The following is a 26070-nucleotide window of genomic DNA, read 5'->3' on the forward strand; positions in this document are numbered from 1 at the left end:
CTCCCTGCTCGCTGCAGACATTAATTAAGCTCTTTCCCTGCAACGGAGACAAAGAGGGGAACCGCAGGGAAACTCACAACTTGGGTTGGGGATTTTTTGGCTTTGGTTTTGCGTGGCCATGCCACGGGGCCTCCCAGTTCCTGGCAGCACTGCGTGAGCCACGTGCCGGTGATGGTGCCGCAAGGCAGCCCTGACAGCGACACTTGGTCTGGGCTTTGCTCTCGTAGAGCAAAATTTGTCCATTTAGCCCTAATTTCTGGGCTGCTGTGGCCACTTGCATGGTGGTGCTGGATCCCGGTGTGGCTGTGTGTCCCCTGTGCCAGTAACTGAGGCTGGCTCTGCTTGCTGGGTGCTGCTGGCTCTGCAGGGGTGACACCCCAGGCCTGGGAGCTGGGAAAACTTAACTGTTCCACAGGCACCACGCTGGCCTGGCACCCAGCATCGACTCCAGGAGCTGGGGTGGCTTTGCAAGGGACCTGGAGCCTCCTTCCAGCTGTCTGCATGCTGGGATTGAGGCAGGGGATGGATGGGCAGGCACCCTGCCTGCACCCCGGGGTTTGGGGAGTGTGGATGACCAGGCACCCTGCCTGCATCCCGGGGCTGGGGGGTGGGGGTGGGCAGGCTCCCTGCCTGCACCCCATCGGGCAGGATGACGGGCAGGGCAACGTGGAGAGGAGACAGGCAGGACACCCTGCCTGCACCCTCAAGGGCAGGACGATGGGAATGACACCCTGCAGGGGAAGACGACAAGCAGGATGCCCTGCCTGCAACCCGGAGGGCAGGAAGATAGCCAGGGTATCCTGCCTGCCGCCTGGAGGGCAGGACCACGGGCAGGGCACCCTGCCTGCAGCACGCACAGCAAGATAACGGGCAGGGCACGCTGCCCACCCCCTGCCGGGCAGAGCATCCCTGCCTGCACCCTGGCGGCGCGGGGGCAGCGCTGCCCTGCCCGGCCCTGCCCTGCCCGCACCGCACCTGCCCGCACCGCACCGCGCCGGGGACGCTGCCCGGTCCCGCCCCCCCCGCCCTCCCGCCGGCCCCGGCCCCGGCCCCGGCCCCGTCGGCGGAGCCACGCGAGATCCACCGGCGCGGGGCCGGCGCGGGCCGGCGGCGGCGGCGGGGCGCGGGGCGGGCCGGGCCGGGCGGGGCGGGCCGGGGAGCGCGCATGAGCCGCGGCGGCGGCGGCGACGGGCGGGCGGGAGCGCGGCAGCGGAGCGCGGCGCCGCCGCGGGTGTGGGCGCGCCGGGGAGCCCCGCACGGCGGCCCGCAGCCGGGGGCGGCGGGCGGCACCGCCTCGCCGGCCGGGGGGCGCCCGGCCCTGCGCGCCCCGCAGCGCGGCCCGCCGCCGCCGAGGTAAGCACCGAGCCGCGGGCCCGGCCCGGCCCCCCCGGCCCGCCGCCGCGGCGGGGACACCCGCACCCCCCGGCCCCGCGCCCCAGCTCCGCTCCGCCCGCCGCCGCGTCGCCATTTTGCCGCTCGCTCTTCCCCTCCCGGCGGCGCGGCCCGGCCGGGCCCTCCTCGGCGGGCCCCGAGCGGCGGGCGGCGAGCTCCGGCCGGCTCCCGGCGATGGGGCGGCCGGGCCCGGGGCGGCGGCAGGCCGGGGGGCGGCACGGCGGCCCCCGCTCGGGCCCGGGGGGTGGCGGGCCCGGGGCGGCCCAGCCCGCACGGTGGCGGGAGCGGGGGTGACAGCGAGGTGGCGCGGCCGAGGGGCTGGGGCCGGCGTGGCGGGGTGACAGCAGCACCAGGCGGGGCTGAGGTCCCGCTCGGCCCCGGGGATGCCCGGGGGGGGTGCCCCGGTGCCCGCCTGGGTGCCTGCCTCGGCATGGCGAGGCCTCGCTGCCCACCAGGCGTGAGCAGGGGCTTCTCCCCTTGGCTGCTGTGTCTCGGGGGGGGGACGACAGGGACAGGGGACAGCTAACGTGCTCGGGACAGAAGCCTCACAGCGCCGAAACGCCTCGCCCACACCCGGAGCCCGCTGGGCGGCCGGAGCACGGGGCCTTGTGCCGCGGGGTGAGTCCTTCCCCCCAGGAGAGCCACCCGGCTGCCCCGGGCTGGCGATGGCGCGGGGCTGTGCTGCACGCTGTCCCCCCAGCCACGCGCCCGGCCCGGGCACGCAGCGGGTCGTGGGGCTTCACCTGCCACGTGCTTCCCTCTCCGGGAATCCTCCAGCGAGGGCAGTTCCGCTTCCTCCCGAGGAAGTCTTTCCCGCCGTTTCCTCATCTTCCTTCCTGGGAAGTTTCTCCGAGTGTGTGGCTGCGGCTCTGGTTTGGCCTGGAGTCGGTGGGAGGCAGCGTGGCTCCTCGGGCAGTGGCGGCGGTGCCCTTCAGTGTTTGTCACCTGCACTGGCCTCATGGCATCTCTGCCGGCAGCCTGCCTGGCACGCCGTTCATGCCCGGGCACCGCGGGCCGGGAGCGGGCGGCTCGCTCGCCTTTTTGGCATTGCCTACATCTGGAGCCGTTGGTAACTGATGAGCGGGTCGATGGGTGATGGAGCCGGCTGGCGTGCAGCACGGTGCGTCCATAGCACTGGGGCTGGGGCTGGAATCCTGGCGGGAGAGTTTGTGGTCAGGAGCCGCAGGTGACATTCCCCCTTGTAGCCATAAGGACACCATGGGGCTGAGAGGCCATCCCTGGCTGCACGCGTGCTCCCACGGACCTAATCCAATGTCACAGACGGGCATTTATATGTGGAGTTATTCCCCCTTTTCCAGTTCATGCCCAGTTTCCAGGCTGTGCCCAGCCCGCAGAGCCCAACAGCTCCACGGGAGGGATCTGTCCCGGAGGGAAGGAGCCTGCTGGGGCTGCGAGTGGCTGGGACGTTGCTGTCCCTTGTCAAACCCGGCAGAGGAGCGTGTGGCTGTGCTGGCCGGGCAGAGCTGCCAGTGGCTCGGGAGCGGTGCCTTTGGCATGGTGGGCTCCCAGGCTTCGCTCCCCCCTTCCCACAGCCGCGGGCTTCCTCCTCACCCCTGCTCCTGGCACCACCGACTTGGCCTCTGCTCATCCCATGCTGGCTCCTGTGTTGACGCGGGATTTTTTTTTCTGGAATTGGAGTTGGACACTTCAAAAATGCTGCCACGAACTTCTAAAAAGTTAACTAAAAAGAGCTGGAGGCTTCATCAGCAAAGATGCTGCCAATCCCAACCTTCCTGTACCACATCCTAGCCCCGCTCGCAGGCAGGACCCGCCAAAGTCTTTTCCTCCCATTGCCTGTTGCAAAAGGGTTGTCACCAAAAACATAACGAAAGCATGGAAGGGTGTGGGCTGTTGCCGGGTTTCAGCGTGTGTAACTCAAAAATGAGTGAGAAGTTTGGACATTACAAAAAAAGAACAACTACCAACAATGGACTGATTTTTGCTCTCTGGCTCCGGGGCAATTCCTCTGGGATCCCTGGGGTTGTATCGGTGGCCAGGGAGCAGAATTTGGCTCTCGCTAAGTGGCTTATGGGATTTTTATTTTTCATTTAGCCGAAAAATAAGAAGGGAAGAGGACTCAAAGAAGTATTTGGTGTGGAAAAACAAAAAGGCCTTCAAAACCTCTTAAGCTGGCCAGAAAGGGTCCCTTTGAGGGGATGAATGAGTTAAGAGGAATGAGGAGTGTCCAGCTGTGGGAGCAAGACTGAGCTGGGCACCTGGAATGTTGCAGTGGTTTTGGGATTGGAGCATTGCAGGGTGGTGCTCAGTACCGTCCCAGCTCCCATGGTTTGGTGTGCGCTGCCATGGGGGGTCCAGGGCGCAGGAGGTGGGCACCTTGGCCAACAGCGGGGTCTGCCCTGCCCGTCAGTCTTTGCAAGTCATCCTTGAGCTGCCTAGCGAGGCGGGCACGGAGGTTTTGTGGTCTGTAGCCCATCTGACAGCAGCCCTGCCTGCCTGCATCGGGGTATCTTGCTGCTCGGGGTGCAAGTGTGCTGGTGGTCGCTCTTTGGTGTGGGAGGCCCTGCTCAGCCTTCGCCCCAGCGCTGGCCCTCCCTCCCCTCCCGCTGGGATGTGCCGGCCCAGGGGGCAAAGCCATGGCACGGTTGCATTGGTGCTAGCCCTGGTTGGGTAAATGTGTTAGCTGGGTGGGTTTCCCCTTGGTTTTCACATTATAAAGCACAGAGATCTTGTAGTCTTTAGTTTTCCGTTCACTAGTCTTTCGTGAGTCTTCCCCCTCCCCCTTTTTTTTTTTCCTTTGAGCAACTCGCCTGGGTATTGCTCAGAGGTGCCAGGAGGCAGCACAGGGAGGAAGGGGACTGGCAAGTTTGTTCCTGGCGGATCTGGGACAGTAGCAGTGCCTGCGTGGGTGAGAATGGAGCTGTGATTTGGGAAGGGGCTGCAGGGACCCCCATCTGTTCTGGAGACCAGCTGTCTCTGGGAAGGAGTGGAGCCACAGGCAGTCAGGCTGCAGCTCCTACCAAGGTCTCCCACCAAAAGAACCCAAATTAGCTGAATAAACGATCCCTGTGCTCAGCACCAAATGCTAGAGAACCTGTTGCCAAGGCTGGAATTTCTCACTTGATCCGATTAACCTTTGTGTCTATGCAAACAACCACATATGTGTCACCAGCCGAACACAAGCCGGAAGCTTTTGCCAGTTCTTCACGGAGCATCTGGGCTGCATGTGATGCACGGTGCCCAGTGCTGCATGGAAAGTCCCTGGGGGCGCCTCAGACAGGGCTGTTGGGCCCTTGTGTCCCATGTGTCGATGGCCTGGCCAGCGATCTGGGCACACGGGAGATGCTTCCCCAGACCTTTGCTGTCTCTGGGCGCCAGGATGGGAGGGATGAGTCTGGACGCTCAGGGCATCAACTCCATTGAGTTAAGCGATGCTGGACGTGATCTCATGGGAGGAATTGGGAGTGACGCGTCAAATGTGTTTTAAAAAACCTGTGTGTGTGGGAGAGAAGTGTTGAGCAAAAGTGAAGAAAGCACCATTTGGCACTTCCTTCAGTCACGCTGCCAGTACCTGGCTGAGGATCAGCATCATATCCCGACCAGGGTCTCAAGGCCGTGGTGGTCCAGGGAATCACCTCCCAGGGGCCTGATGCTCTTGTTGTGGAGGACACCTTTAGCCCAGCTGCATCTCCCGATGCAGCTGCTGTCCTCAGATGTGTCTTTGTGCTGTCAGGAGGGGAGGAAGGTGCTTGAAACCAACCAGGGCAGAGCCAGCCGCACCATGGGCTTCCTCCTGGCACCGCTGACGTGGAGGGGTGTCCTGCTACCGGCTTCCGTCAGGAGTGAGATTGGACCTTCTGCGATAATTCCTCACGTTCATTATTTATAGAGAAGCCAAATTGAATTATTAATACGGAAAATTCAGATAACATTAACAATTCTCAGTTTATAACAGTTTCCCATTAATAAGGAAAATTGGAAATTTATCACTACATCTGTTCATTAAAACTCACTATTTTTTTTTCTTTTGGTGTCTTAAATGAAAGCAGAGAAATAAACGAAGAGGAAAAGCCATTTATTCGCTACTTCTCTGGGCAAAGTCAGCCCATAATTTTTAATAAAGTCTTTGCAGTTATATGTGGAGGGGGAAACCAGCATATAATGAAAGCAGCTTTTCAGCCATGTCCATGGTGTTGCTCGACCATAGAACAAATACTCGGAAGCACGTCCCGTTTATTCTCTTTGTGGGAACCTTTAAGCTGCATGATAGTTTTTTAATTTCCCTTCCTCCTCAGCAGCTCTCCTTGCTTTCAGCATGTGTTGCTCCTGGCTCCGAGGAGTGAATTTTAACGCTTCCCCTGCTTCTTTCAGAGATGGCGGATTCCTATACCTTTAAAGGTGGAAGGAAAACTGCAGGCTCTAACAAACCCGCTGCCAGCAAAGAAAGCAGGACAGAGACAAGGATAAACCCACCGGCAGAGCTGCCCAAGCTCGGTAAGGAACTGGTTTTTAGTTTCTGCAGAGCTGGATGGGGCAGGGGGGATGAACCTGGTGGGGGGGGTTGGGGGGCAGCTGCCAAAATGGGGGGGTTGTGAGTGCACCGAGTCTCAACATACCTCTGCTCCTCACTTCGACCCACTGGTGAGGGCTGTGCTGGGCAAAAAAAGCCCCAGGCCCTTGGAGCTGCAGCGAGCCGATTCCTGGGAATTGGAGGGGAGGGATGGAGATGGTCTCTCCCTTTCGCGAGGCGTGCGTCTGGCTTAACGAGATGGGTGTCTCGCCGCCTATTTATCGTGTTGGTAGCTAAGTGTTACATCAAAGGATGGAAAGGCTTAAATGAGTTCAGACCATCTGCTGTCTCCCGTGTCGCGGCCCCCGGGATGGAGGCTTGCAAGCATACGAGCCCCAGGGGACCCGCTTGCTAAGGGCTGTCACTCTGATGGATAGCTGATTTCTCTATCCAGGAATCTCCAGGCCCAAGGAGATTGTTTTTCTCCTGTGTGCTTATGCTGGGAGATCCCCTCTGTGGGTGCGGAGGGGCTTTCGCTGCCTTTACCTTGCTAACGGCAGCCCTGGGTGCTGAGGGATGCCCGCACCCGGGGCGAGCATCAGACTTCAGAGGTGTATCTCAGACCTGGCACCCAAAATCAGTGGCCTGGCGGGGAAATGCTTGTGCACTAAATATTTCCCAAATGCCACTCTTCCCCTGAGGGCGCTGAAGCCGTAATTGCTCGTAGAGGAGTGTAACTTACTGCTAAGGGGAATGAGCTCCAGCTGTCCGCAGTATGAACATACCTGTGTTCAGGAGAGTGGTTTTCCTTGCGCCACATCTTATCAGCACCTTCTAAAGTAGAAAAGCCCTTTTTTTTTCTTTTTTTCCCTTCCTTCAGTTTAGGTGGACTGAAAGTGATGGAGTAAAGGACACTCTGTGATGAAGGTATTTCATTGCTTTCCCTGGGAAAGTGCTGGAGGTGGAAATGTCCGCCAGGGTTCACTTCTTGGGGGTGAAGACAGGGGCCTCCTGCAGTCGCTTTGCTGGCCTCCCTCAGATGCAGCAGCCCGGCTGGCGCATGCAGCATCCCTTCCAAGCCAGGTCTTAGTCCAGGGAAGCCTCGAGTCTATTGGCAGGCCACCTCCAGTCCCTGTTTCTGAAGAGCATGATGTTTTCACCTGGCTGATTTAGCCTAAAACTGCAGTAACCTGCTGCAGAGGTGCCCAGCCACGGTACCAGCCGTAACGCTGAGCACTGTCAGGTTTGTGTCTCCTGCAGGTGCCTGTAAGGGTCAGAGTTTCACACAGACAGCAGCTGGTAGCCAGGAGTGAGGTGTCGGGAGAGGACATGTATTTTCTGCTCCTCCCATCGCTGTTCTCGCTGTCCCCAGCCAGCAGTTGAATAAGGGGTGGCTGGACTGGGAGCTCTTGTGTTTGGCACGAAACATTGCCGAAAGTTTTGAAACTTGTGCAAGTTGCGAAAAGGAGAGGAGAGCTTTTTTTGCTCAAGCTTCTGTGCGAGCCGTGACCCCAGACATGCTGGGGTGCCGGGGACAGCTGCCTGGAGGGGCAGGGACGTGCTGTTGTGGAACATTCAAATTTGGAATATTTTGAAGTGTTTAGGAGAAAAAAGTGAAAACCAAGGAGAGTAATGAGCAGGTAACTGCAGTGTTGTGAGCTTTCGCTTCAAGTTCTGCATAATTTGGGTTTTTTTCATAAACTCCCAGCTCCTGCAGTCCCTTGATGTGCAAGAGCTGTAGCTCCGTTTCATGTGCAGGGGGAGGCCCTCGCTTACCTGAAGTGTGGAGGAAAAGCCTGGTCTGAGTGTGTGTGTGGGAGCATTGGAGAAAATACAAAATGCAGAGGGAAACTGTGATGCACAGACATCGTTCTTGGGCACTCACTGAGAACTTTGAAAGTTCTGGATCACTATTGCTCCAGAACTAGCATGGTTTGGGGCCAAGCTTGCAAACCCCTCCACTCTCTTTAGGACGATGAGCCATTTCGGGGCAGGAGCCAGGCAGGTAGGAATCCAAACTGAACGGGGTGTTTTAGGGACAGCTTAGAGGCTGCCTTGCGGGGGCTGGGGGGTGTAAGTGGCTTTTCTTGGACTTTCTCTTGTAGTCCGTAGAGGTCACCACCTTTTGCAGATGAGGCCACCTGGGCTAGAGGGATTCCCAAAGGATGGTACATCACCAGTGGATGCTTTTATGGGTATCCAAGTGGAGCAAACCGGCTGGCATCACTTCAGGCAACTGGAAATAAATGAGCCAACTGTCTTGTTCACTATTTTACCCCTGGCTGCTGGGGAAGAAGGCATGAAAAGGGAGAGGGTGTGTGGTTTTGGCAGTGCCTTTGTAGGTAACTGGTTGGCTTTCTGTTTGATCTCCCTTGTTCCAAAAAAATCCTGGATTGGCTTCTGAGTACAGCCAGTGCCAGGCTTGGAGCTGAGCTTCAGTTTCTCAGGAACTAGAGGGATTGCTGGCTCGGCTTCCAGCCTCTTATTCTTACCTGATTTTCACCAGAGAAGGGCGTTTTACAGATTCAGTTTAGCTTTTTTAATCTCAGTTCTCCTGTTGTAACTGTTTTGGGTTTTCTTCTCAGGGATGCTTTTTGACTTGTTTCTGTTCTCGTAGCAAGTGGCTTTTATTCCCAGCCGCTTTCATTAAGCCCTCACAGATCTCAGTCTCAGTTTTTGGTACACTGCTTTTCCCGTTGGCTGCTCACATCTGTCCAGTTTGGTTTTGGCTTACACTGACTCCAGCATCACTTAAAATTGCAGGTTAGCCCTCAAAATGCAGCTCAAGGCCTGCCAGGAGTGCAGAGCTCTGGGGGGACGGCGCTGTGCAAAGGGAGCAGAGTCTTGCCAAGGCTCTCCAGACCCGCGGGGTGACCAGGATGCTCGGCTCCTGCTTGGAGTGATGGGAGGTTGGATGTGAAAGTGGATTGATTTGGTGAACTGTACTCAGCCCCCGCTTTGCACAATCCATTTTGGGTGTGAATTAGGTGAAATTGGGGAGTTTGCTGCCGTTGTGAGCCAAAGTGTCTGGTCTGGGGCTTGGCAGTTTAGCGTGCTTGTATTTGGTGTGCCCCACCACACAACAACAGGGGCTTCTTAGTATCTCCTGGTTGTGGTGTCTGGTTGAACTGGGCACGTTCCTGCTCTGCTAGCATTCAGCTCGTGCTTGGGACGCCTCAAGAGTCTTCTCTGAGCACACACAGAGCTGTCGTCCCTCATGAAGGTGTTCCCATGGCTTCTCCTCCCCACCCAAGTCTCCCAAGCACTGACTTGCCCTTCCTTGCCTCCCAGCCATCCCTATCCCTGCTGCTCCCCATGGGCTCAACACATCTCCTGGGCCAGTGTCTTCCTCGAGCCCTGGGGCTGCTCAGCCACGCTGGCTGAGCAAAGAGCATGGGGGATTTCTGTGCTGGACAGCCTACCCAAGGCCCAGCGTGCCGACCCAGACGCAGATTTCTTTTGCTAAGTAGCATAGTTGTTGAAAGATTTCTTCCAACCCAAGCAGAATGTCCGTTTTCCAAGGCAAGCCCCAGCTGTGCTCAGACCACTCCGTGTAAATGAAAGGAGAGGGATCAGCAGACACCAGGAGAAGCAGCCGTCTCCGTGCACATATCTGCAGGTGTAGGGGCTGTGCACTGAATTGCAGGGTAGCTGGCGTTGCCTTCCAAAGGGGAATCTCTGTCCTTGCCAGGGTGGAGGCAGACCCTGTGTGGAGCGAGGGAGCCAGCCGGGTGGGGGGAGGCGGGGGCCAGGCAGCAGGACTGCCGGGACAGCGGCTCCTCTGGCACGGCTGGCCAGACGGCGGGTGACGTGCACTGCATCTGTTTGCAGGAAATGCAACCAGTGACAGAACTGAGGGCAGGAAGAAAGGACGACCCAAGGCCGAGAACCAGGCGCTGAAAGACATCCCCGTAAGACCCCACACGCTCTGATCCCTGATGCCCTCCCTGCCTCGCTCCCTCTGACTTGCCCTCTGCGTCTTGCTGTGCTGCGTGCTCCAGCCAGCCCCGCTCCAGGGTTAAACCTGCCTTCCTGGTGGTTTAATCTTCAGACCAGCCTTGTCTTGGGCTTGGCAAGATCTTGGCCTGTCAATCCCCTCCATGCAGCATCCTCTGAAACCCTGGTTAGGGAACAGTACCCTCCTCCAGCCTCCCCTTGCTGAGGCCATGCCCAGATGAGCTGGATTCTTTCACAGCCAGGACAGGTTTGGCTAATGATCTGGCAGCACCGGCAAAGGGATGATTTATTCCCCATGGAGTTGTGCAGTTTAATTCCTGCATGGTAGCGGGGACAACACACAGAGCAGTTTGTCATGAGAGCATGGGCATGGGGTGATTTACTGACTAGATGAAATGTGAGGTGATTAAATCACCCAGGTGACTTCTGGCCTGATTTATTCCCCAGCCTCACCGGGAGCACGTGTGTGCTCTGGGAGGCACAGCAAGGGAAATTCTCAGAAGGAATCATTAGCCTGTAGAGCCTGCAGAGGCTGTCCCAGCACCTCTTGCTGTGGGGAGCACCGCTGCACTGAAGCACGGCCCTGGGGTCCACTTTGCAGCTGCCTGCTGGGAAGGGGTGAACAGGAATAATCGGAGGTCCCATGTGGCCCCCTCGGGATGCGCTGGCACTCACATGGGCATGCAGTGGGTCTTCGCTTAGCTATACCTGTTGTCACTCCTGTTCCCAGCTCCCCCTGATGAACCAGTGGAAGGACGAATTCAAAGCCCACTCCAGGGTGAAATGTCCCAATTCAGGCTGCTGGCTGGAGTTCCCCAGCATTTATGGTTTGAAGTACCACTATCAACGCTGCCAAGGGGTAAGGAGACTGGAGGGCTGTCTGTCCTCCCCAGTGGCCAGCTCTTACGTTACCATCTACAGGGTAAAGCCCCTCTCAGGTGTCAAACCCCAGGAGAATAAAATGGGGAGGGCACAGATGGGCCAGGGATGGTTCATGGGTATGTATGAGCGGAGCTGGGTCCCTCCAGCTCAGTGTAAGGTCTGGCCTGGTTGGATTGTGGACCATTGGTAACTCTTCGGAGAGGCAGAAGGGATTACATACAGTTTGTCTTCTTGCCTGTGTCAGAAAAAGCCTGTCCCTTTTGTGGTCTAATGTCTGCATGCCTGCTCCACACAGGGTGCAATCTCAGAGAAGCTGACGTATTCGTGCTCGTACTGCGAAGCTGCCTTCACCTCCAAAACCCAGCTAGAAAAGCATCGGCTCTGGAATCACTTGGACCGGCCAGTGCCAACCAGCAAAGCAGAAAACAAAGTGCCGAAGGCCATTGGAAAGAGCAGTGGCAAGAAAAGGTAGCAGGCTGTGGCTGGGCTGTGTGGTGGTGGTGGTGTAGGGATGGCTGGGAGAGGGGGAATGTGCCCGCCTCCATTCCCACGATCTGGGCTGGCGAGGGGGGAGAGGTGTCAGGACATTTGTCTAACAACCCCTCTTTAAACAAGCCCTCTGTGCTTTGCCCTAGAGCTGCTGAGAGTTCAGCTTGCCCCACCATCCATCCCAAACAGGCAAAGACGGAAAAAGCTGCGGCCCAGGACCACGCCGAGAATGGCGAGTGCCTGGCGGAGAGCCGGGAGAGCAAGGAGTTTCAGATCGCAGCAGCTGAGGCAATGGCAGCCGCCACCCCCACGGCGAAGTCTTCGAGCGGCAAGGATGCTGTGCAGCAGCGGGGCAGCCAGGCCTCTCTGCAGGAGGAAGACCCCGAGAGGATGAAGCACAGTAAGATTAGAGCCTGGGGCTGTGCTGGTTCAGGAGCCCAGAGAGGGGTGTCCCGCAGGAAGGGGCTCCGCACCAGCCAGCGCTGCTGCGAGTGTCTCTCTGAATGTACATCCAAGCCTTGTTTCAGCATCCTGATAATTTGCCCCCCCCAGTTTCTTGCAGCTCCACTGGGAGTTAAAAACCAGTTGTAGCTGTGGTAGAGGTATTTCTATAGGACCTATAGGACTGGCAATGGATTGAGTTCCCTGCAGCACAGCAGGCTGCTGTGGCAGCCCATCTGTCCTCACCGAGTGTGGCAGTTTAAACTAGGGTCGTTCTGGCAAACCCATTTTCCTGGAGGATTGGGACAGGGTCAGGAGGCGCACTCTGCCCCTTTACTGCAGGGCTGGCAGGCAGGACCATGGTTGTCCCCATTGTGGCATGGATTTACACTGCTTGCAGGACCAAAGCGAACCACCGCCAGCCACCTTAGCTGCTGAGACTGTGGAAACCACGCAGTTTTTGGCATTAGACAGAGACACCACTTCCACTCATTGAATTAGCCCTGGATACCGTTATCTCTCCTGTATTTTTGGAGTGGGAAGCAGCATCTTGTTACTGTTTGGTGGGCGGGTGCTTCATTTGACAGCCCCTGTATTTCACACTGGTAAAAGGCTCCTCAAGGTGATCCACTCCTGACACGGAGCGTGTGCCCACCTCATGCCCTGGGACTGGTGAAGGCCCCCTGGCAGTACAGTTATTTGACCAAATCTCTCTCTGTTTCTCTCTTTTGAGTCAGGAAGGAAACAGAAAACTCCTAAGAAATTTACGGGGGAGCAGCCATCCATCTCGGGGACGTTTGGACTGAAAGGTAATACAGGGACAACTCTGGTCACCTGCAGGGTTGTAGCTTCTCCCTGGGGCATGTGAGGCCCCAAGAGCCCTCTCTGTGGTGGAGATGCATGGCAGCCACCTGCAGCCTGGGGATATCACACTGGAGGAGCTGGTGCCTTTTACCATAAGCGTGTCATAAAGGCAGTGAAAGGCAGCAGCAGAGCTGGCACTGAGAACCACCCTGTCTGCTCTGCTTGGGAACCTGTCGCTGGGAAATGAGAGAAGAGAGGAAAGGATCCAGGTATGTCCAGCTGTGACACAAGAGTAACGAGCTGCTGGCACAAGCAAGACATGAGAAGCGTCATCTTATCGTCATCCCACCACCCAGGGATGTCACAGTATTTCCAATGGCGTCAAGGAGGATTTCTGCTGCGTAGAAAGGCTGGATGACGCATCCATCCCTCAGACTGTCTCCAATGCTGGTCGCCCACATTCAAGAAAATGAATTCAGGGGAAAAGAGATGCGTTACTGGGATGTTTTCTGAGAGGAGGTTCACGAGTTGGCTGCTTCAGCCTGGCAAAGCAGGAGTGAGTGGGACTGTGGTCGTGCTCTGTAAATACACCCAATTGGGCTGGAAAGGAGGGAAGAAACCTGGAGTATCCCCGGTGTGAGAGCAACTGGATTCATACTGGCTATGAAATACATTTTATCAGGGACATAAAAAGCAGATTTCCAGGCGCTGCAGGAGGCAGCACCTTCTAGTACAAGGGGCGCTCAGGGAGAGGCACTGGTGGCTTTGAAGGAGTTACACACTTCCTGAAGGGCAGGCTCAGTGTGGTATCTGCAATTTCCTTTCCCCTGGCTCCTGGGAAGTCGGGATTGTTTCCCTTAACTTCCCCACAGAGGCACTGCCGTAGGCTGAAACATCTGTGAGTTCCTTGAGAATATAACTGGTGCCCCTGGTGACCTGCTGCCTCAGATGGAGACTGAAGATCAGGCAGGCTTTGCCTACATCCCCTGGGCTCAATGTGGCAATTGGCTCCCCAAAAACAAGGTGACACCAGCCCGTCACGGGGTGCTTGCCTCCATTCAGACCCTGGCTTTGCAAGGGTCACAACCCAGAAGTTCAGGGGGACGTGGACCCTCGTGGGACAGGTGTGGATCTGACCCTGGCATTCACCATGTTGCCTCCAGCACCTTCTGTGGAAGCACAGGGAGGGTGTGGACCAGGGGCAGAGCCCCCTCCTCTGTTTGCCAGCCTTTCCAAAGCATCGTTTACAAGTCAGGTTTTCCATTTCTTACCTCAGCCCAGGAACTGCCGAGAGATTCTGCGTGACAGAGGGGACTCGGGCGCATCGCTGCTGCTGGCATGCTCTCGGCATGTGCTCGCTTCAGCATGTGCTCGCTTGGCCTGCTCAGTGCAGGGAGGAGCTTCAGTGGTCAGCAGCGATCTATTTAACAGGCTGAATGGGAAGCACACGCTTTGCTGGTGCAAGTGTGCGGGGGTGAGGCACAGACAAGGTGGGAGGATGGATGTGTTTGGGAGAAGCTGGCTGAGAGCCTGGCACTCTGCCTGCACGGAGAGTCCTGGCTTCAATTTCCTCGCCACTTTGCAGGCAGGCTTGGTGACAGTCACCAGCTACCCAGGGTAGCTGCTCCCCATGTGCCTGTCACCCAGTCACCCCATCTCTCCTCCTGTTTCCTGACCCTTCCCAGCACCCAGCAGTCCCTGGAGAGACCTGTGTTCGTTGTGGCGATGATGGTATGTCATCATACAGATCCAGGGATGAAAGGTCCTGTGGGATCTAGTGTCCGGGATCCCAAAGTTTGCCCGGTTTTCTAAGGGGAACCCCAGTTCATTGGCCCAAGCGGTTAGAAAGCCTTTCTGATGCAGGAGCATCAGCAAGAACGCCACTTTTATACCCCGAGTTTGCTGTTCCAGTTCCCCTTTTCACTTTCTTGCAAAATGCTTTTTTGCTTTCACCCCAGCCTGCCTTTCCCACAGTCTGCCTGGCTAGAAGCATCCTGCCCTGCTTTGCCATGGCATTTCCATAGTTCATAAACTGTCTGGGTTGGGGGAAGAGATTCTGTTTATAAAACACCACAAGCTGTTACGATATTGCTTGTCATAATTACAGAGCTGATCTTACACATACAGCTGTGGCAGACCTACAGCCAGCTCAGCGTCCCTGGGTTAGAGGTAGAGATTTTTTACCTGCTACATGCAAGTTGGTCTGAGGGTATTAAAGCAAGTACCAAATAAAAAAAAAATCCTCTCTACCTCTACAGGTCTTGTTAAAGCAGAGGACAAAGCGAAAGCTCATCGAGCCAAGAAGTTAGAGGGTAACACCAACACAGAGGAGCTGAAAAAGAAACCTCCAGGAGCTGGTGTGAAGAAGGAAACAGCTGTACATCTACCAGCAGGTGAGCTGGTGGAGGCAAAGCACAAGCAGCAACTCTGGGTGCAGCTTAGCTGCTTATCCTCTGTTCTGCTCCAAGCCTGCACAGTCCCCACTTCACCCACCGCCTGTGGTTCCACACCCCTCCTGGCCCGGCGAGCTGTTTTCTAGCAGGTTTGCAAGCAGCAGCAGCACAAAATCAGCAGTAGGAGCACACAGCTTTTGAGGTGTAGCTCAGATGTAGGAACAACTACTGCTCCTAAAATATTGGTGCAGGCACAACTGATACCCTGAAAGGGGGATTCCTTACCTTGGCTTCACTGCCGGGACAGACCGCTGCTAGTATTGGGAGTTGATAGCCAAATCCTGATTCCCCCTGGCTTCACTGTGACCACAGTTTGGGTCGATGTCTGGGGTGATGACATTTTTCTAACATAATCTCCATGAATGATGCCAGTGCATACCTCTGGGTGTGATTATGTCTTCCCGAAGCCTCCGAGGAGCAGCTTACACCCTAGTGCAGGTTGCTGACTTTCACTGGGAGCTCTGACAGCAGGAGGAACGCAGGATGTGCAAGATAAACACAGCTGCAGTGCCTTGCACTGCTTTCAAATTCAAATAAATGACTCTGATCTCACAGCCATGCAAAAGCATCCAAATAAACAGATTTGGCAGTTTTTATTCGGACCGGACTTCCCTTGCTGGAAGCCCAGCACTGTTCCGCTGAGAGTGTGGTGTGAACTCTGGACCTGAGAGCAGGTTTTGGCCCCACGTATCTCTTATTTTGGGTGGATTTTTAGCCAGTCGCAGCCATTCAAATAAACAGATGCCTGGAAGCTAGCACTCCCCTAGCTGTCTGTGTGTCTGCTGGGAAAGAGGATTGCCAGGGAAGTTTTCCAGGCACACATCCAGATGGAGCCGAGATGCTCACCTTTGTTTCATTCCTGCTAATTGTTTCATTTGGCCGGGGCAAGTTATTCCACGTGGGGTATCTCCCAGTGCACAAGATACCAGTGGGGTTGGGAAGGCAGACTTCCTTTTCCCTATGAACTGCCAGCAGGTCAGCTAGCTCCATGCAAAGTGGCCCAGTGACCCAGTTCGCTCAGGCAGCTGTGGGGTAGGCAGAGCTGCAGGTGCCTGTGTGGTTTGTGTCTGGTTTTGGCTTGACCCATGCCCGGGATGGCACACCTGGTTTTAACATCAAGAACTTTTCCCACTTCAGTGCTTTTCAACGTAGCAAATCAAGGTTTACGACAGGGCTGTCGTGCCCAGCAGCCCAGGCAGGCCGTGTGGTCTCTGCAGCTCGGTGCGACGTCTCTCTCCTCTCCCTCACCAGCAAACCCCGAGGACCAGTGGCAGCGGGAGATCAGCGAGAAGGGAGAAGTTGCCTGTCCAACCTGCAGTGTTATAACCAGAAAGACTGTTGTGGGGCTCAAAAAGCACATGGATGTCTGCCAGAAGGTAAGGACTTGCTTTATTCAATCACGCACATGTGGATTTTGGAGGGGAAGGGATGTGTACATGTGCCACTCATAAATGTGTTATTGATGCTCCTAAAACCAGTTTTGGGCTGTGTTTGATAGAGCTCTTGCTGGTCAGCTTCAGAGAGCTGGCTGCCTCACATCGATTTAGAGGAATTTGGACACCTAATTCTCAGCCATTCTGAATCCCTCTGTGGTCTGGGCCCCTTGCCCCAGTGTCTCCAGCAGAGTCAGGTATTTCTGGTAACTAAATGAATGGGTTTAAGGCTGGAGAGATTGTTGGGGTTGTCTCTAATTTGGCCTCCTCCAGAGCCCTGGCTGTGGGATCTCGCTGTGTGCCATGCCTTGCGTCAGGCCAAATAAATTGTGGTTGAATGAGAGCACATCGCGGGGAGACACTGAGCTTGGATGTGCTCAGGCAGGCTGTCAAGACGCAGGAGTTCAGTAATGGTGCAGTGAAAAATTGTCTCTCTGCCACACCGCCATGCATCAGAGCACAGGATTACATCTTCATCTGTCACCTGGCGTGGTGCAGAGCCATCGCCACAGAAAGCCAACGTGGGATCGATGCCTCCTGCTTTGAAAATATGTGGCTCGGCTTTGATTCCACATTCATTTTCTGTAAATGCTTCCTCAGCTTTTGCCTCGCTATTTATACAGCAGTGGGAGGCTACTCTCCCTTTCAGCCCCCCTACTACATCGATGCCGGGCAGTCCTGCCTCCTCTGACTTCCTCCTGGCTTCAGTGGAGTGGGGATCTTGGCCATTGCTGCTTATATCTCCTGTGCTTTGGAGCATCTCCCAGACCAGGCAGGCTCCACGTGAGCTGCATGGCCAGACAGCCTGCCGAGCACGACACTGCCAGAGCAGTCAGGCATGTCTTCCCTGCTATAAATAGGCCAGTGGGTGTTCAGCTGAGGAATCAGGGCTCCAGCCCGAGGAATGGGTGTTCCGTCACCCTTCCCTGGGAGGGACGGTCCTTGCCAGGGCTCACTGTGCCACTCCAGGAGCTGGGGTGCTTGACAGAATCCCTGCCAGAGCAGCCTGTGGTGCAGGGAGGACAGTCCCCAAGCTCTGGGTGTGTGACCACAGGTCCAGCTCTCAGCATTTCACTTCTGAGATGAGCATCTGGCACATCATTAGCAAGGCGCTGCTGTGCAGGTACATGTCATCCCCATCAGAAGTGACCCTCTCAGCTTGCTCTCTGCTTTGGCTGAAGTATTTCTTAGTTGGACAATAAAGCAAGGATGTGCAGGCCCCTGAAACTCTTACAAAACAACAGAAATCGGTTTCTCCATTCCTTGCTTGTCACTAAGCAGTCTGCCCTGTTCCCTTTGGTTTTGGAAAGGAAATAAGGGATGGGGACAGTTGCAACGTGCTCGGGCCTGAAGGAGAAGAGGGCAGGTATATCCTTCCAGCATCCCAGGTGGGAGGGCTTGTTAGAATATACACATGGCACATTCTTCAGTGTTGACCGGAGGAGTAAACCCCAAATTGCTGAGGTTGGTATCTGATGAGGTAAGGAGCTTTTAGCATCCACCTTGTTAGGTTCAAGCGCTTGGGTCTGGAACAACATTAACTGATGGGAGCTCAGGTACAAGTGAGTCATGCCCAGCTGGCTGCAGTGAGTTTATTCTTCATTTTCCCGGAGTTCCAGGATGAGGAGGGATTTGCAGCTCCATCTTCATTCCCTCTCCAGCCTCTAGTCCAGGCTTGATTGAAGGGGAAGTGGAGCATCAGCTGGGCCGGAGAAGCAGGAACAGCCATGGCCATCCAGGCACTGGCTCCCTGTCTGGACATTCTGTCTCTCCCAGAGCGTTCAGCTCCTGAGTCAATAAATTCTGGTACCTGCCCCAGCAAAAGTCATGATCTGGTTACTGTCATTGCGAGTTCCCCTTGTACGTCGGTGTGTGCACTTAATGCATCTCCCCAGTCACTCGGGCGGCCAAGTTGGGTCAAACAGCAGAGCAGTATGAGGCAGGAAGCATTCTGCTGTGATCGTGTCCAGCAGCGTCTTAATGTCAAACAGCCCAGGCGCCCAGAAAGCGTATTGTACGCCAGCATCTGTTGTAGTTAATAGGGCTGCAGAGCACAGTCCGCTGACATATTGGTAGATCAAAGCTTCTTCTCTTTCCTAACCCTTTAACAGGAAGACTTAAGACACCAGGGCCAGATGTTTCCAGCCAGTGGGGCTTTAAATCTACATCCAAAGTGGAATGTTTTCCAAAAAAACGGGGCATGTGGGTTTGATATCAGTATCCAGGACAACAGAGAGAAACAGGCTGGGCTTGGGATGGGGGACGGGGACGCTGCGTTGCCTGCTGGGTCCCACCTCCGGGTACTGCTGCAGCAACAGCTACCCATGGGGCTTATTGACAAGCGGCAGCAGCCCTTGGAAAATGAGCGGCGGACTGTGGCCTCCACGGTGACTTGCCTTTAATTCATTCAGCTGCAGGATGCCTTGAAGTGTCAGCACTGCAAAAAGCAGTTCAAGTCCAAGGCTGGGCTGAATTACCACACCATGGCTGAACACGTCAGCAAGGTAAGAGCGCTGGGCTGCTCTTGTCTCGCACCTTGTTTCTCTCTGTCTTGCAGAAGGCGAAGCAATCGGCAGCCCGCTTTCCTTTGTCTTTGTAAAGGAAGGATTCACAACACCATCTTTGCAGCATTTCACATACTGCTCATGCAGACGGTGGCCTTCCCCCGTCCCTGCCAAGGAAAGCCATCCCTTCCCAGGTGGCTAGTTAGGCTCATGTTGATCCTGGGGAGTAGAGCAGAGGACTGAAAAAATAAAAGTGTTTCAAATCCCAGAATGGGGGAAGATTCAGTGAGTACAGTGAGGCGAATTTTGAGTGGCAAAGCTCTGCCTCCAAAACTGTGCCTGCAAATCTGGGACTGATAGGTTCTGCCTTGCACAAATCTCAAAATCTAGGCTTCAGCTCTCCACCGTGCATGTGAGAAGTAGCCACAAATTTACCTGAATAAAATCTGGCAGGCACTAATTTAGATGTTGTTCTTAATAATCTGGTCATGTACATCTCCGAGATAACGGGGCAAGGCATAACCACATTTCTATGTGTCCCGTGCTTACCAGTTGTGACTTGTCTTTTACCTGTGCATTAACCTCCTGCTCTTCAGTCTGGCTGGTGAATCCTCCGTGCAGGAGCTGCTCCTGGGTTTCTCAGCTGGCCTTTTGGGTGCAAATGCAGGAAAGGCAGGAGCAGATCTGGCACGTAACAGCGAAGGCATTGGCGTGCAGTAAAGCAGTGGGAGATCCAACTCCATTAACGAGAGGTTCCCCCTGGGCAAGGGCAGCTCCTGCGAGACAGAGGTTTACCACCCACTCCTGGCACAGAGGACATGAGTGAATGGTTGACTCTGTCGCTTCTGTTACTTCCTTGTTTCCAGCCTGTTCCTGTGGAAACCGCTGGACTTGGTGAACAGGAAGAGCGGGAAAGGCTGAGGAAAGTGCTAAAGCAGATGGGAAAACTGAAATGTCCCAATGAGGTACGAGAACAATTCCTGTTTCTCGTTCTGTGGAAAGGTGGAAGGAGTGAGTCCCAATGCAGAGGGGGGCGTGCACTCTCCAGGCATCCCTTGGCATGTGCTCGATTTTTTTTCACCTTAGCACCGCCATCCCGATCCCTGTCCTGCTGGCTCTGTGCACTCCGGCAGCGGGCCATCCCGGCAGGCAGGTGGGCATAGGGCAGGTTGAGGAGCGCTGAAGGGCAGGTTCTGCCTCCTGAGCTCAGGAGGGGGCACGGCCGGCGCTGTCCTGGGCACAGGGTAAAATTGCGAACCGATTGCAGACAAGTCACGACCAGGTAATGGAGGTGTGTGGCAGAGGTTTGTCCCCACAGATGCTTTACTCTCTGCAGGCAGTGCCTGCCCAATGCCTTCCTCCCACTGCCCACCATGCCTCTCTCCCAAGAACTCTGTTGGTGTGTTGGGGCGAGAAGCGCCAGGGGTGGGGGCCACTCCCCCCACCCCTCCGTTGCTGTTGTGCCTTTGTGTGGGTCTCTGGGGGAGAGGGGCTGGCCAGCGATCCCCCGTCGCTGGGAGGGGACGGGTTGACGGAGCTGCTCTGTGGAGGGGTCTCCCTGGGATGTGTTCCTCCCTGGAGCAATGGCACCCCGACTGTTTCGACATGGGTGCATGAAGCCCCAGCCCTCCTTAAAACCCTCCCCTTCTCCCTGTCACCGCAGGGCTGCGTGGCCAATTTCTCCAGCCTAATGGGCTACCAGTACCACCAGAAGCGGTGCGGGAAGCAGCTCGCCGAGGCCGACAAGCCTGTCTTCAGCTGCCCACACTGTGGCAAGAAGTACAAATCCAAGGCTGGCCACGACTACCATGTGCGGTCAGAACACATGGCCTCGGTGAGCCCCCTGGACGCCTCCACAGCCCAAGGAGTGGGGCCATCCCCCCCTGGGGGTGACTGCAGAGCTGCAGAGCCTGCGGGCAGGACAGAGCCGGGCAGGGCCGGGCCGGGCAAGGCAGGTGCAGATGTCGGACTGATGTTGTTTTCTCCCTCGCATCACCACGCGCGTGTGTTGTACCATGCGGTGTCGGGGTGGGGAATGGGCTGCAGCCTCCTCCACCCCTCCAGAAAAGCTGAATCGCTGCGTTTACGGGAGTGAAGTGGTTGGCAGCGTTTCCCTTCCCTGGTGCCCACAGGGCTGTGCTGCAGCCCACCCTGCATCCATGCTCTGCAGGGAACAAACACAGAGCTCCGGCTGCTCCCTTGGCAGAGAGCAAGTGCCGGCTGCTTGCCAGTTCTGGGGTGGCAGGATCTGTCCCTAGGGAGCATCCTTTTCTGTTCTGTTGATTCCTAATGACAGTGCATCTGACGCTAATAACTCCCCAACTCTAATAAATCGAGACGTTTTTACACGTGGGAGTGCGAAAGGACACAGTCAGTCTTAACACATGGCTGTCTGCTGGGCAGGGGGAGGTAGGGGTGCTCCCCTTGTTCCCTTGCTCAGGTGCAGAGCCACGCTGGTGTCTCTGCAGCCTCTGCCTGCACAAAGCAGGTCTACAAACGCAAGCCCAGCCCCCACATGCCCATCCCGGGGCCAGAGAGCTTGCCTCTTCTCCCCTCATTGTGCCCTTCCTGACTGTTGCAGCCTTCGGAGGAGCCAGAGGTGAAGCCGGAGCCTGGCCCCGTAGAAGATTTTGAAAGGACCCCAAGTGGCCGCATCCGTCGGACATCAGCCCAAGTAGCCGTCTTCCACCTTCAGGAGATAGCGGAGGACGAGCTTGCCAAGGATTGGACCAAGCGGAGGATGAAGGACGACCTGGTGCCTGAAACGAAGCGGGTGAGAAGCCTTTACTTCTCTTTTATTTTTTTTCTTCCTTTTTTTTTTTTTTTTTCACTAGCTGTACACAGAGATCCTGGGATGCTAGTGTGGCCTCAGCTGGCTGAGAGCTCGTGTGTCTCATTTTTTGTGCCTTAAATCGCTTAGATGTGATGGCAAATTTATTGCTAAAGAGCCCACCCAGCAGAGGTCTGCAGGCTCTGTACAAGCCTGGTAGCAGGCGGCTTTGCCCTTGCCGCTGCAAGGACGCAAGTCTAAATGGAGCAAAAGGTGGTGCTTTGTGGGCAGTGGAAAGGTCAGAGTCCAGCCCAGAGGATATTGTGGAGGGAGGTCAGTTCTGGTCTGTGCTCAGGAGTGAAGCAGGGGCTGGCAGCCAAGAGGAGCACACAAAGAGAGCAGAGGTTGGATCTGAAACCATCTTCCTTGCACTGTCAGAGAGCAAAGATGCCCCAGGCGGAATTTCTTCCCTTCTGTGTCTCTTCCTTAATTTCTGGGAGATGCTTTGCCGGAGGTAAAGGGCCTGCAGCGTTGCCGGCGCGTGGAGGCAGGGCTGAGCCCTGCAGTCTCCAGCAGCCGTGCACACATGGCCTGGTGCTGCGGAATCTGTGCAGTGAACGCTGGTGCCCTGGCGGTCTTGAGCTTCATGGAGGCATTGGAGTAACATGTTAAATCAAACATCCCTCCTGGCTGTGGGAGGTGGTGATTCCTGGGAATGTCCCAGAGCTGATATTCCCTGCAGGAGTGCTCCTTCAGGACTATATAATGAATGAAGCAGCAGCAAGTCATAAACTTTTTCAGTGTAAAAGTGAGAAATGAGAGGGGGCTAGAGTTTTATAATCCTATGGTTGATACTTTTTGGCCCATGCTAGGACTCAGTGCAGAGCCATCCTGCAAGTCTCTGCACAAGCTGCAGCCTGTTTCCTGAGCAAGTAGCTCTGCGGTTAGGTACCAGCTGTTTTCCTTGCTCTGAACAGTCCTGGGCATCTCTTGTCCAGTGCTCTGAAGTTCACCCTGGGTGGGATAATTGGGCACATTGTAAAGATCGGAGTGAGGAGCGGAGGGCAGCAGGTTAAAGCTTTGCCACAGGGAGTGTGGCAGTGCCTCTGCCGTGGGCGTGCAGAGTGCAGGAGAGCCCCAGCCCAAAGGACCTGCCTCAAGCCAGGAAAACAGCCCAAGTCCCAGAGTCAGCCTAGAGAAGTGATGTGGCTCGCTCCAGGAAAATGGGTGGCAAAACAGGAAAGCTTCAGCCAAAATGCCTTTCCACTGCCGCAGCCTGTCCCACACTGTCCTGGCACGTGTATGTTCTCGGCAGAAGTGCCACCATCCTCCTGCAGAGACCTGGAGGAGCTCAGCCTGACTCAGCTCCCAGTCTGCACGCAGTGGGCAGATGAAAAACCAGCACACAAACAAACCAGTATCTTCTTTACCCGCCTTGGCATCCCGGTGAGGCAGCTGGCGCAGAAGGGGATCCGGACATGGTGCTGCCATCCACCTTGGAGCAGAGCTGGGGGTTTTAGGTCTAGAACTGGTTGGAAACTTTTTGTTTCCTCAATGCTTGGTGTTGTCATTGTTGGTTTCCAGATGACTTCAGCTGCAATGCATTTATAACATAAAAAATTCAAACCCAAAGTAGCTGTTTCATTTCAAATACTGTGGGAGAAGAGGTGTGGTGCTCTCTTCTCCCCCCTCCAGCCTCAGCACTTGCATTCCTCTCTTTCCTCTTTGAATAGCTCCCCTTACTTTGGGTATTTTCTGTTTGAATTGAGGGAGCAGCCAGGACTCCCAGGCCTGGACAAAGGGGCCCATGTGCAAGCTGACATACAGAGGCATCGTAAAGGTCTCAGCCGCTGGCGTAATTGCTCTGTGAAATGCTGTTTGTGGTGGTTTGTTTTTTTTTTATGAGACTTCTTGTGTTCAGAGTTTAATTGAGCTCCATCTCGGTGTTAGAAAAACAAAGAGAATTGCTGTGAGGGTGGCGGAAGCAGGTTTGCATTGAAGGTGGGCAAGGGAGGAGCTGGACCGGCTTCCAGGTGGCAAAACAAGGCTCTTGGGCTGGAGGATCGGGACCTTGGGTCCTGCATGGGCTGCTCTCCCCAGCTGTGCTGGCCGTGTGTCGCACAGATGGATTTCAGGGGAGGTCAGTGCGGTGGGCGAATGTGTGTAGCTGTGAGACTGTCACGTTCCCTTGACAACACTCTAAAATATAATCTGTTCAGTCTATGACATTTTTTCTCGACGAGCAATGCTGGAAAGAGGTGGGAGGTAGGTTCTGCCTGGGGAAGCTGGTGGGAGCTTGCTGACTTCAGCACGCGTGGTGCTGCTCTGCTGAACATCATCTTGCATCGCTCAGGACTGCTCTGCGTTTACAAGTTGCTTTAATTCAGGGTGTGGAAAAAAACCTCCCAACTGCAAGTGACTCTAACATGCCAGCAAGCGCCCAGTTTGACCCTGTTACAGCCCCAAAAATAGCCTTTCCCTCAGAACTGGCTTCAGCCGTGCTGGCAGCACAGCTCTGTGGCAGGTCCAGCCCCAGGCAGCGTGGGAGGCTCGGAGGAGTGGGCAGCATCCCCGTGGCCCAGTGCCACCACCCTGCTGAGCATGCATGATGGCCATCCCTCCAAGGGAGCGGACACACAGAGCCACCAGAGTGGCAGAAGGACAAGCGCCAGTTAACCGTGACCAGGGCAGTAGGACTGATGGTTCCCAGAGGAGATGCCACGCCACCACCTCTTTTTTTCCCACGGGCCGTATCCAGCTGTTGGGAGTACACTGCCAGGCACACAGACACCCCCTGCTCTGCCACTGCCTTGGACCTGGAGAGAGGTGGGATGTCAGGGATCGGCAGCAGATTTCAACTGCTTCTGCACCATCTCGGCAGGACCAAGGGATTTCCAGGGTCCTGGAGGGACAGACGCTTTCCAGCTCGGTCTGTAACCTGGGCTTGCTGCAGCACAGGACTCGCTCTGTCCCCGAGTTGTCCAGTTACCGCCACGGTCCCAGCAGTTAACGTGGTTTTTAAGGGAGCTGATGAGGAAAGCCATCCCTCCTCTCCATCCCTTTTCCAGGCAGCAAAGCTTTTCCACAGGGGAAGGCAAACAGCTCCTCAGCAAGCCGATGGGGTACAGGGGCTCACAGCCTCCCGGCAGGCATGGTCCCACTGCAGCCCCCGCACCGTGGCCTGCCCTTATGGCCACGTGGCAACCAGTCCCAGCCGGGGAGAGGGATGTTGGGTTTGGATCCCGTTGGTGGCCCATGGTGGGATGCGTTTGCCTTTCCCCAGGAGGACGGATTCCTTCGCACCAAAGCTATGGCATTAGAATAAACGATTGCTGCTCAATCCCAGGCCCTGCGCTGCCTTCATTCTGCACTAACCAAATCCAGCATTTCTAAATATACACTGGAGTCTTATTTTCTCGCTCCGATCTTTATTTGCCTCTGGATAAGCTGAAACAGATGGAGTGTTTCACAACGGCTGCTTGCTGGGGATGTCAGATGGGGAAGGGCACACCCCTGCTGCTTTTCTGGGAAAAATCCCCTTTCCAGAAGCTCCATGAAGATGAATCCGGTCCTCAACCTCCTCAGGCCGTCGCTGGGGCCATCGCCTGCCCGTGAGCAGTCTTGGGGCCACCGCAGAAGAAGTGAGAGACCAACAGGTTCCCAGCTTGGTGGCGTGGGCAGGCGGTGGTGGACTCTGGGATCTGACGGGGGGTGATGCTCTTCCCCATTTTGGAGGCCGAACTGAGAGAACCTCCTTGAGCAGAGGGAAGAGGCATCTAAGGGATGAGAGGAGAGAAAATCCCATGGAAATCCCAAGTTTCATGGTGTGATGCTTTCCCTGTAGAGGTCGAGCAGGGGTTGCTTGTTTCAAGGTGCCACGAGCTTTGTGCCAGAGATGGTGGTGGACTTCCGCAGCCCAGGCAGCCACCGTGCTGCACAGGGAGGGATGCAGAGGTTCTCTGTGGGTTGCAAGGGAGTCCCGGTCACCTCCCCACAGCTCAGGATCTGAGTGTAGCTGCAGGGCTGGGGCCAGCCACAGAGGCTGCACATCCCCATGGAGCCTGGCTGCCGCGTGGCAGGGTGACAGGGGCCTGGAGCAAAGGGCTGACATAGGCCAGTCATAAAGCTAAAGGGGAAAAGCCACCTCCAGGCTCGAGTTAAGAAAACCCCATCCTGGATCCAGGATAAATTCCAGAGCAGAAGAGCCTGGCTCAGGTTTGTCCCCCAAGACGATAGCCCTGCAATGGGGCGGGAGCCAGCCTCAGCCCTGCGGACTCACGTCACTGGTGGGCCAAACCGGAGCCCAGCTCCAGCTGCAGCCCCGGAGCTCAGGGAGGCCATGTCTGCCCTTCCTCCCTGGGCTCGGCAGCACCGGCATGGTGTGACCCAGCCACCCGGAGCCACGTATGGGACCCGGCTGCTGGCCAGCACCCCTGGGTGTGCTTTGGCTTCGTCT

At 56.0% G+C, this 26070-nt stretch overlaps 1 protein-coding gene across 8 annotated transcripts in view; it reads left to right on the forward strand.

Moving 5' to 3' along the window:
* The first annotated feature begins 1148 nt into the window (after positions 1–1148).
* The window catches only part of ZNF512B (zinc finger protein 512B), a 35719-nt gene continuing 10797 nt past the window's right edge, over positions 1149–26070 (forward strand). Inside the window, exons 1-13 of one of the 8 annotated variants that reach the window (XM_055722243.1) lie at positions 1152–1353; positions 5743–5865; positions 9713–9792; positions 10569–10697; positions 11016–11188; positions 11356–11609; positions 12388–12459; positions 14713–14847; positions 16159–16283; positions 18752–18844; positions 19711–19809; positions 20508–20795; positions 21426–21617. In XM_055722243.1, the coding sequence (XP_055578218.1) occupies positions 5745–5865; positions 9713–9792; positions 10569–10697; positions 11016–11188; positions 11356–11609; positions 12388–12459; positions 14713–14847; positions 16159–16283; positions 18752–18844; positions 19711–19809; positions 20508–20795; positions 21426–21617 (1761 nt within the window). In that variant the 5' untranslated portion in view covers positions 1152–1353; positions 5743–5744. Of the gene's footprint in view, positions 1354–1409; positions 5866–9707; positions 9793–10568; positions 10698–11015; positions 11189–11355; positions 11610–12387; positions 12460–14712; positions 14848–16158; positions 16284–18751; positions 18845–19710; positions 19810–20507; positions 20796–21425; positions 21618–22889; positions 23809–26070 lie in introns of those variants that run through there. The other 7 variants (XM_055722250.1, XM_055722244.1, XM_055722245.1 and 4 more) reach the window with 7 other exon arrangements.

This window comes from Falco cherrug, chromosome 10 (assembly GCF_023634085.1).
Source record: "Falco cherrug isolate bFalChe1 chromosome 10, bFalChe1.pri, whole genome shotgun sequence".
Taxonomy (NCBI): domain Eukaryota; kingdom Metazoa; phylum Chordata; class Aves; order Falconiformes; family Falconidae; genus Falco; species Falco cherrug.